The sequence below is a fragment of the Pediculus humanus genome, genomic scaffold (assembly GCF_000006295.1).
Source record: "Pediculus humanus corporis 1103172107855 genomic scaffold, whole genome shotgun sequence".
Lineage (NCBI taxonomy): Eukaryota > Metazoa > Arthropoda > Insecta > Psocodea > Pediculidae > Pediculus > Pediculus humanus.
In genome coordinates this window covers 28,060-39,263 of record NW_002987435.1, presented here as the reverse complement: position 1 = coordinate 39,263, position 11,204 = coordinate 28,060, and the positions used below count along the sequence as shown (strand labels likewise).

Here is an 11,204-nt window from a genome sequence, read left to right as displayed (position 1 = left end):
CCCCACACGTTCCCTCGATAATGATATTTTAACATTGGCCATATATCTATTGATCTCCCTATTAAATATACTTCATAAAATGCCCTTTTTTGTTTTTCATCAACCTGTTCTCTAAATTAAAAATTAATATCTTTATTTGTGTAACACACTTTTTTCTAATAATATAAAACGGTCAATATCTGTGCGGCTGCGAAACGTTACAAATTACATCCAAGTGTGTACAACAGAAAAAGACGAGAACTGGTATGGTTGACATAAAATTGACAAAAAAGAAGTCTTATTTACTTTTGTTTAAATATAAACTATTATTAAGTATGAAACTTACATTGTGATATAATTAACTTTTCTAAACACATTAATGTGGTATATATGTATATATATATATATATATATATACTTGTGTATATATCTCCATGATATAATTTTGTAAATTTACTAAATGCCCATATCTTAATCATAAATTTTTTTTTTTGTTAAATGTGTTCACATCTTTAAGGAATTCCTGGTAATTAAAAACAGTTGTATCATTTTGTTTGTAATTTTTGCTCCCTGTTTTTAATTTTAACCCTTGACAATTTAAATATTGATGAACAGCTACCATATTTCTCCTTACTCTGTAAATTTGATTTGATCGAATATGAGGCTTATAAAGTGGCACTTGAATGTCAATTTTAGGTAATGAATACATGGTTTTTCTAAATATTAGAGGTGTCCATGCATTAAAATTTTCATTATCTTCATATTCTAAGCAAAAGAGCTGAGTAGAAAATAAAAACTTGTTTGATTTTTTATCAATATCAAGCTCATTTATTATTTTACTGAAATTGAGTATATAATGAGGCACTAAAAATTTATTCCAGTCTAGTATAATTATATTTTCAAATACTCCCCTAAATCGAGATAAACAATCTTGTTCAGCGACAATGTCCATTAACTTCTTTTCATTCGAATATGGGTAATTCCATGGTAAAATTATTACTTCCGCGTTTTTTTTCAGATTTTGTAGAGTATTCGATGATAGCCTGTTAAAGAGCACATTATCATAGACAACATATTTGTTTATCCCTATAATGCTGTGAAAGCTTATAAATTCAAAAAAATTAGATTCATTGAACATGGAGACTTGTCCAGGCATTATACAAATCCCAGTTGAATTCTTTTGAGGATCAGTTAATTTTGAGCTAATTACAGGAATAAATCCTTGATATGTTTCATTAACTGGCTGATGGGAAACGGTAACACCTAAAACTTTTAATCCATTATTTTTAGCATGACATTGAAAAATAAAAGCACCAGATAAATTTTTATTTGCATTTTCAAAATTAGCAGAATTTTGATTTTTCAATGCTAAAATAGAAAAATTAAATTGTGCTTCTTGAATTTTGGAGCCTTGATCATACCACAGGTAGCATTTAAAATCAAGACTTGCATTCAACATTCCTACTGCATAAACTTTAATTTTTAAATTGTGATCAACGTACTCTGAAAATGCGGAATAAAGAAAAAGAGAATCTCTTATACTTTGCCAAGTTGGCATTGTCTTTAGTGTGTATTTTTCAAAGTTATTATTAGTTGTAGTACATGGTGAAGAGACGGTGGCAGGCATCCCTGGAGTTCCGAAAAAACTCAAAACTTCAAGAACATAGCGTAGCTTATTGTATTCATGTCTGTATATTAATAAACACGCAAAACTAACAATGGATACTATAGCTAAGAAAAGCTGTTGATACTTTTTCATAATTACGCACTAATTTACTGCTATAATTAAAAAACAGATAAACAAAATTTCAATTGAAAACAACATATCAAAATAACTGTACGATGTTTATAATCTACACGGTACTTTTTCTAAGACCACGTAACTTTTTTCCTTCCGGAAAACATTCAAATTTTTAAAATGTTTGAAAAAAGATATTAATAATTTCAAAAAAAAAAATTTGTTTAATGAATACGAAATCGTTACAAACAAAAATCTTGATTAAGATAGATTTTTTTTTTTTAAGTCGAAAAAAAAGAAATAAAATAAATTTTGAGGGAAAAAAAGTTTTCTCTAAATATTTCAAAAAAAAAAAAATATAAAGTGTAAATAGTTCGTCTCCCGAAATTAAACAAAACACAGTATAAACAAATGAAAAAAGTGCAAATAATTAGTAATTTTTTGTAATTATCCATTACTTAAGTTGTTTACTTGAAATTTTATTCTGAAATAATTTTGGAGGTGAGTTAATTTTTTTCATTTAAATTTGCTAGTTTTACCTTCGGAATGAATGAATGGTCATCAGGCGGTAATTTTTCCAGTCCGAGACCGCCGAGTCAAAATGGAAGGCCGTTTAGGTAAATATTAAATTTATTTATTTATTTTTATTGAAATAGGGTTTTGACCTATTCAGTTTTTTAGAAATTTTAAAATACTTTATTGTGGAATGTACAGGGATCAAACACAGGAGGGAGATCAAATTGTTAAAACGCGTAGTGTAAATCCAAAAACAATATCAGATAATAAAAAATTATCTTATCAACAGTATTCTTTAGAAAACATAACAAAATCTTCTAGCTCGATAATGAGTAAAAATAAAAATAATATTAATGGCGGATCAGACCCACGTTTTAAGAGGCATGTTTTTTCGAATGATAATGTTTAAGTATTCTATTTTTATTTATTCGCCCTTACCAAGTTGATAACTTATATTTATGTATTTTTCCAGAGTTATTTCAAATGGATTGCAAAGTGATGTTTGTATAGGAACTGATGAAAAATCTTCAAAGAAATTTTCCTCATCTCTTCTTGATAAAAAAGAAAAAAAAACAGGGCTTGCAGCCTGGACGATACTTCAAGATAAGTTTAATAAGGCTTTGGATAACACAATAGACAAGAGAGAATCTACTAAATCAAGAATGATGCATAATTTCGAACCCAAAGACTGTGAAAACTTAAATGTAATTGAAAATAATGATGTTGTTGGCCCATCTCAAGATTATTCATTAGCTGTAGATAAATTGACACTTAGCCATGATTTTTTAATGAGTACAACATTGAATGGATCTTTGAGTAGTTGGTAAGGTATTATTTCTAATTTTTTCAGTTTAATACTTTTTAAATTTTGTGTCATTTTTTATAAAATTTTTTGATAATCTAATTTAGTTGGTTATTGGTAAAAGTCTGAGTATAATTAAAGTGTGAAAAATTAACTTTTTTTGACAAACTATTTCTGACATTTTTTTTTGTTCCATAAAGTTTTATTGACTAGTAAAATACTTGCTAAGACATCTTCATATTTATTTTGTTAATTATTAATAACCAACCACCTCAATTTTCTCAATAATAAAATCTCATTTAACAGTTGCAAATATATGTCTGATAAAAACTTTTTTTTTAGTTTTAGTTGTGCACAATTCTTCTTGTACAGTTTTAGACTATGATATTGTTTGATAATTTCCTATATATGCATATGTGTATATTTATTTGTGACAATTTAGAAACATGTGCCATTTATTCATTATAGATATTTATAGTTATATATACTGCAATCATATATGCATAGTTTCTTTCTCATTCCATTCAAACAGAAATTTATCTTTGATGATTATTTGTAACAGAATGGTTCCATTTGTTGAGGTAATTAGGAAATATTTTTGTGAGAGTTCCTTGTGATATTGTACTGCTGAATCAGTTTTAGTATATTATCTGCTAAAAAAAATTAAAAAAAGAACAATGTTGCTGCAGTGCATATAAAGGGTTTTTAGGTTTTTACATGCCATAATCTTATCACATACAACTTAAAAAAAGAAAATAAAAACCAGTTCATTTAAAATGTGTAAGACAAATAATCCTTTGTTGTAATCATTTTGTCATAGTTAATATAAATAAATAAACTTTTTAAATTGATAGCAGTGTACTACAAAGGATATTGAAGAAAGAGAAAAATGAAATTTTAAAATTTTAAAATAATTTATCAAAAATAATTATCATAATTATAAAAATATTAAAAATTTTTTTTTTTTTTTATTATTATTATTTTCTTGTATTAAATATTTATAATATAATGTTTTTTTTTTTTTTTTTTTTTTTAAAAAAACTCATTTATTTTCAGCACAGTTAATACTGCAAACACTTCATTAGTTTCAGAAGATTTATTAGATGATGGTTCAAATGACTTGTCAAATCATACACCTACAACAAGAATAAATGATGTTCAAACTTGGATACAAGATCAAAAACCCAATACAGAAAAAAAACAAAGTGTTATCACAGTAATTGGTCAAACAAAAGATCAAGATACAGCAAGGTTGAATATAAATAATTTTAAGATTTTGAAAACTAAATTAATATTATTATATTTGATAAAATATAAACTGTTAAATGGCTAATATATTTTTTCCCGAATTGTAAATAAGTTCGATGCTGTGTGAAATTAATAAGAGAAAGAAATTGGTTAAAGAGTTGGATAAATATGCTGTGTGCAAAAAAATATTAGACTGTGATAAAAATAAAGAAATAACAGCTTTGATGTCGAAACTTGTTACTTTATCCTCATCAGAAAAAATTGATAAAGAAAAAAATCACAATGACTTAAATTCCCATAATAAACTGACCTATGACCCTAAAGAAGGTGGAGAATCAATAGAAAAAAACGGTAAATTTTTAAAATATATATATATTATGTTCATAAAACAAAATTTACTTAATAAATATTTATTTTTATATTTTTAGACAATTATTTACAATCCGATCAAAATACTGGAGTTAACTATTCAATTTCCGTCGCTAAAAAATTTTCAACAAAAAAAAAAGGGAAAAAAAATCAAGAAGTGCCTTTGGATTGTCTTATGAAGGGTAAGTTTTTTTATTTTTTAGTTATTTATCTAAAATTTATATTAAATAAATACTAGAATTGTACAAATCAATTTATTAAAATTTCTTTTTTGATATAAAACTTTAAAAAAAAAAAACAACAAATAAATTGATAAATGAAAAATTGTATTGTTTTACTTTATCTAAATGTTTTTTATGCAGGAAAAATTCATGAAGTATTCAAAGGTAGGCAATGTCAGTGGATATTATATGTAGTTTTTTTAATAAGTGGAATGTTGTGTTGTATAACTTTTTTAACCCTTCATAAAAATTCTTTTGTACCGTTTGATTTATTTTTAAAAAAACCAAAATCAATGACATTGTACGAAAGAATATGTATGTGGCTTTGGGAATTTTTTCGTCCGTCTGCCGTAAGTTAATGAAAATCTAATAATATATAATAATAATAATTTATAGAAAATATATAAAATTATAATTATGTCATGATTTTTCAGAATTACAAGAGAAGCAATGCTTGGAAGCCGCATTGAAAAACTGTAATGAGATTTTTTTTTAAAAAAGATATTAAAAGAATAAATAAATTGCTTCTCAAAATTATCCAATGCCTTTGGTTTCTGGGGGCCGTTAGCTTTATGAGCAAGCTTTTTTTTTTTTTTTTTTACTAGTAATTTTTTATCAGTTTCTTTTATTTGTTGCAAAAATACATAATTATTTAATAATATTTTCTTTCAAATCACTGATATAAGAAAAAAAAAAAAAAAAAAATTATTTGTGGTACAAATCAAAATACATAGGAGTTTAATTATTGTGTTTGATAGAATTTTTATGTATTTTTTAATTAATTATATGATTATATGATAAACTTTAGTTTTTATGCACTATTATATACTTTCAATTTTTAATTTACTTGAATATGTTAATTAAATTACATAGTTTGTACAATTTTTTTTTTAAAAAAAATTATATCATGGATATTTCTTTTCCTGTACGAAGCAACCGGATATGTGGTTTTACGATAAGAAAAATTCAACGCAGTCTTTGTTAACAAAACCTTTTTTGTTTTAATTTACCACTAAAATATTTTTATTATTAATGTTTATATGTCGAACTGTTGCCTTACAAAGGGTTACTTTTTAATACTTTTTCTACGAATTTTCAATGATATAAAAATTTTAGAAATTATTTTTTCAAAAGTGCAAATTTACTACAGATTTGATGGTTTATTTAAATCTTTTTCAAACATTCGAAATTGTTTTTTTTTTTTTTTTTGAATTTGATAAAAAAAAAAGGCCTTCCTTAGAAAGCAGAGTAATTGAAAATATTGAATTTTAAAAAAATTTATTAATGTTATGTGAACAAGAACGATTTTCTTTTCAGTGACATTAAAATAAACTACGCGTTAAATAAAATTGAATTGAAATTTAAATTTTTTTCTATTAGTTTTAGCTTTTATCACTTTTTGGATTTTTATAAATGAAATTAATAAAATTTATTGTGGTAACCTTTATTCAACCGCATCCGAACGAAATGTGGCTAATAATTTTACATTTCAGTTTATTGTGAGTAGTGAGCCGATTAAGTAAAATGTATCTGCTAATATTTATTATTTATTTCTTTTTAAATTTGTTTCAATCTAATGGAGAATTTAACAATGTTTGGCAATCGCCACAAAACCATAAACAGTGGAACATAAATCGTGGAAGTAACTCGTTATTGAGTGATTATAATAAAAATGATAAATTTGATTTAAAACTTGGCGAAATTAATAATTATTATCTACCGCAAGAAAAAATAAATAAATTTTCAAATAAGAAAAAAAACGCTTATAAAAACAATAATAAAACGAGTGGTTTAATAATTTTGCCTGAAAAAGATTATGATAATCAAATGGATGATGATTTAGAAAACACTGATTATTTTTCAAGTAAAAATTTTATAACGAAAAACAATTTCGATGAAAATAATTTAAAATCAAATATTTTACCATCATCTCAAAAACCTTTTGCAAATAATAATAAATTTAAAAATCATTTTTATAAAAATTCAAAAGGTTCTGATAATTCTTACAAAAAAAATAATTTTCCGAACTTTGGATCTTCGGTAAAAAAATTTTCTAATGAAAAAAAAGTTTTCCAAACTTCAAACCCGATTTATAACGACGACAAATTTTCAAAATCGCACAATAATTTTAAAAAAGAAGAGGAAAATTTTGGTTTGTTTTTAGGAAACAATGCAGGAAAAAAACAAACAGAGAATGAAGACGTTCAAAATTCTGGTAAATAAATTTTTAATTAAATAATCGAGAGACTAAACGTTTTGGCTTTTTAATAAATTTGCCCAATGTTTTTGATTAAAAAATTTTTATTTTAAGGTATTTCAATACTTGACAAACTAGATGAAAATGATTGGTACTTGGAAGAGACATCAAACATTCCAGTTATAAACAACACTATGAATTTGCACATAAATGTAAAGGAACTTTGGGATATTAATAAGAATAAAAAGTTTAACAAAAGAAAAAGCTCAAAAGCCAACTTGGGAAAAAAATGCAAATGTGTGGATGTAAATTATTGCAAAGAAGAAGACATTGTGTTTGAAAGTCATATTACTCATAGGTACGCTTTATTTCTTTTAGTCATACAGACAATTTTCAAATATTCTCTTTTGTATACTTTATATTTTGCTTAATTAATTTTACATTCATGCATATCAGGAATATAAATAAATATTAAAATTTTCAATTTCAGCTCAGAAAAATGTATATGGTTAACTGAAGTTTGTTGCGTCATTTCTAAATAATAATAGTGCAGTGCATTAAGTGATTTTTTGCTTTTCAAAATAAAATACAAAATGAATAGGAAGGATATTAAAAAATTATTTATAAGGTATGAAAAATGTTTGAGAAAAAAAAAAACAATTAAAAATATTTATTAAATTTTTATTGTAAAAAATTTATGTATAAAAATTTAAATTTAAATATTGATTATTTTATGAGTAAATTAATTAAATATTTAAAATTATTACTTTTTAAAATATTTTAAAAACATTAATTTCTCTTATAATTTATTTTGCCAATTTTTTATTTACAATTTTCCCCCATTGATATTTTTATCTTGTGGTGATTCACTGTAGGACCTTAATGGTCCTTTCATTGTAAAAGCAATTGTTTTTAAAATATACAATGTGTAAAGATAATTTAAAAATAAAAATTGAAATTTGTTACATCTTCAAAAACCATTACATAAAATTATGAAAATCTATCATAAAAACAATTTTAAATTAATAATAAAAATAAAAATACTGCTTACGTTTATATTTTTAAATTAAATAATTTTTATATATATATAAAACATAGCTTTTAAATTTAAAAAAAAAATAACGCTACTTAAATTTAGTAAACCTAAAGAAACAGAAATTTTTCTAATTAGTATTATTGGCAACAACAGCAGTTTACTTTTAATTATCGAAAAAAAAAAAATAAAAAAAATTTTAAATAAATTTTTTATCATTAAAATTTATAAATAATTCATTATAGCAAAGGATTTGATGATTTACATATTTAAATTATTTATATTTTTATTTTAACTTATTATTATTATTATTTTATTTTCAAAATAAACTTTTGTAGAACGTAAATCCGATAGTGCACGATGATTACTGACAACTTAACATTGGAAAAAAAAAAAAAAAATCAGTGCTACCAATATAAAATTTACTGATTATCGGTCGTCTTATTTCCAGCCCACAATAGTTTACAGTGTTGTGCAGTGAACAGTATACATGGCCGAGTTAGAGTTACACGTGTCCATTATTTTTTATTTATATTTTTTTATTGTTATGACACTTGAATAATTTTGATATATTAACTTCATGTGTTTGTGCAACAAAGAAACGGAATTTAGAGCGAAAAAATTATTGAATATAAGTGAGTTCTTTTTTGGATTTACGCCGACTTAAAGTTTTTAATTTTTCATTTTTTTTTTTTTTTTTTTGTTGTAATCTACAAAGTATTTATATTGAGTACGATTTACTTTCATAAATTTTACAACTTCTTACTTATTAGTAATATTGGTTAAATACGAGGTATTATTAAACTCTTTTGATAAATTCAAACCTTAAGCATGAAAATTACATCATCTAATTTATTATTAAATAAAATTTAGAATCTTTTTTAATGAATATTTAGGTGATTTGCAATATTATCTATTTATTTTATTAATCAAAATTTTTTGTAATAATTAGTATTCCGATTATCTTTTTTCATTAATAATAATAATAGATAATAATATCTAAATGATCATTAGAATGATTCTAAAAAGTTGTCGAAATAAAAAAACGTAATTTAATTTGCTTACGTATTCTGGCAATTTTTGTTGTTTTTTAAAGTACCAAGTATTTCTGTTTTCAACGATTTTTATTTTATTTTCAAATTTAGCCAAAAAAAAGTTATTATTATTAAATCGTGTTTTTATATTTTTATATAAATTATTTTTAAAAAGGTATTTTTTATTTTTATTTTTTGGATTAGTTAAAGAAGTTCAGCTTTTTTAAATTATTAATATTAGATTGTTTTTAATACTTATATATATATATATATATATATATATATATATATATATATATATATATATTAATAATAATAATATATAATATATAATAAGTAATATATATATATATAATTATAAATTTATTCATTATTAAATTCAGGCATTATATTAAGATTGTTTTAAGTGTGTTTCCTCGTTTACATGACAATCATAAAAGCCATATTTTTTTTATTTAGTCAAAGCATTACTTATTCAAACAAATTTTAATTAATTTAAATTTTGGAGTTTTATTTCCTTTATATTGAAAAATTTGTGTTTAAAATATCATTATTGAAGAAGTTTAAATAAAAGGGGGGTTACTTTTATTATTTTTTAAATTTGTTTAATTATGTCGTTATGGTTTGTTGGATGTTTTAAAAATTTATGTTTTTAGTTTTTCTGTCAACGAATTAAATAAAATTATTTTAAAAGTGATTTTATAATGAAATGAGACACATTACACAATTTAAAATTTCAAGTGGGGTTCGTTAAAATCAATATGTCACAAAAAAAAATTTTCGATAAAATTATGAAAAAAATCGAATTAAAAAACTGAGGTGAATAATTGAAAATTAAGTACACTTTCTTTGTGTGAAAGGGGTATTGAATCATATTAATTTATTTCATCTTTTTGTTTCTCTCGGTCTTTTTTAACAAAAGAAAATAATTAGAGGAAAAGTAAACATCTGAATTAAGTTTAAGCAAATTACCTTTAAATTTTTTAATTTGCATTTTTTTAATAATTTATCAGTGCGTTTATTTAATAAGGATTGCAATATAGTGAAATTAAAATTGTTTAATCATATTAAATGAATTTAGAAAGAAAAAAAAAACATTTATTATTATTATTATTATTATGATTTTGAACACGACAAGTTCCAAGTTATTTGTCAGAGTTTTTCAGCATTTATTTTAGGTCTCTATTAGATTCCTTAGGAATAAATGTTCCTATATAGATTATAGTGTATGTATAAAGTTAAAGAAGTGCTGCAAAAATACAGTGAGGTTAATATAGGAATTGTTTTTTCTTTTTTTAAGTTTTATATTAACATTTATATTTTAATATTAGAAAGTTTCAAAAATATGAAAAAAAAAAAAAATACAGATTATAATGTTTAAGAAATTTTAATCCAACTCAACGTGTATAAAAGTATACGTGCATGTGTTTTAAAATACAAATAAGTTTGAAACGAAAACTATTTTTTATTTTATTTAATTGTTATTTATTTTCAATGAGGAAACATTTTTTTTTTTTTTTGAAATTTCATTCAAAATCATCCTTCGATATTGATTTTTGATTTGTATGTTTTTTTACTGATGCATTTTAAACTTGGAAAGAATAAGGCGAATAATAAATTTGATTGTCTGGTTATAACATTAAAAGAAAAAAAAAAAAAAAATGTATTATTGTTTATGATTAAGGTTTTTATTTATTCTTTATATTCACTTTAAGTATTAACAACATATATTTTTAGTATGGATAATTAATAAATTTTTCTTTATTTCATTGCATGAAACTTATACCTTTATTTAATAAATTAATAAATTGTTGACTAATAGGCTTATGACTCAGTTTTTGCCTGGAAGATTCAAGGACATATGCCTGTCTAATCAGGATACTGCGGTTAACTAAATTGAAAACGAGGTTATACAAAAAAAAAAAAAAAATCATTTAGTTAACATTTAGTGAGGTCAAAATACTAGAGTTGATATAAAATTTATCAAAAAAAAAAAATACTTTGATTTTCTAATATACGGTTTATATTAATTAATAATTTAAAACTGTAACAGGTTCTAAATTTTTG

The 11,204-nt window shown here is 22.9% G+C and overlaps 2 protein-coding genes across 2 annotated transcripts; one reads left to right on the top strand and one right to left on the bottom strand.

Annotated features, from left to right (window-relative positions):
• Window positions 1-454: 454 nt before the first annotated feature.
• Phum_PHUM377450 (uncharacterized protein) lies at window positions 455-1,738 on the bottom strand (the record flags this gene model as incomplete). Its single annotated transcript, XM_002428314.1, has 2 exons — window positions 455-1,242; window positions 1,294-1,738. 2 exons carry the CDS (start codon window positions 1,736-1,738, stop codon window positions 455-457), a joined length of 1,233 nt encoding a protein of 410 aa, XP_002428359.1.
• A 685-nt stretch (window positions 1,739-2,423) lies between these two features.
• Phum_PHUM377440 (uncharacterized protein) lies at window positions 2,424-5,343 on the top strand (the record flags this gene model as incomplete). Its single annotated transcript, XM_002428313.1, has 6 exons — window positions 2,424-2,521; window positions 2,706-3,056; window positions 4,092-4,251; window positions 4,421-4,610; window positions 5,015-5,223; window positions 5,308-5,343. 6 exons carry the CDS (start codon window positions 2,424-2,426, stop codon window positions 5,341-5,343), a joined length of 1,044 nt encoding a protein of 347 aa, XP_002428358.1.
• Between the last annotated feature and the right edge of the window lie 5,861 nt (window positions 5,344-11,204).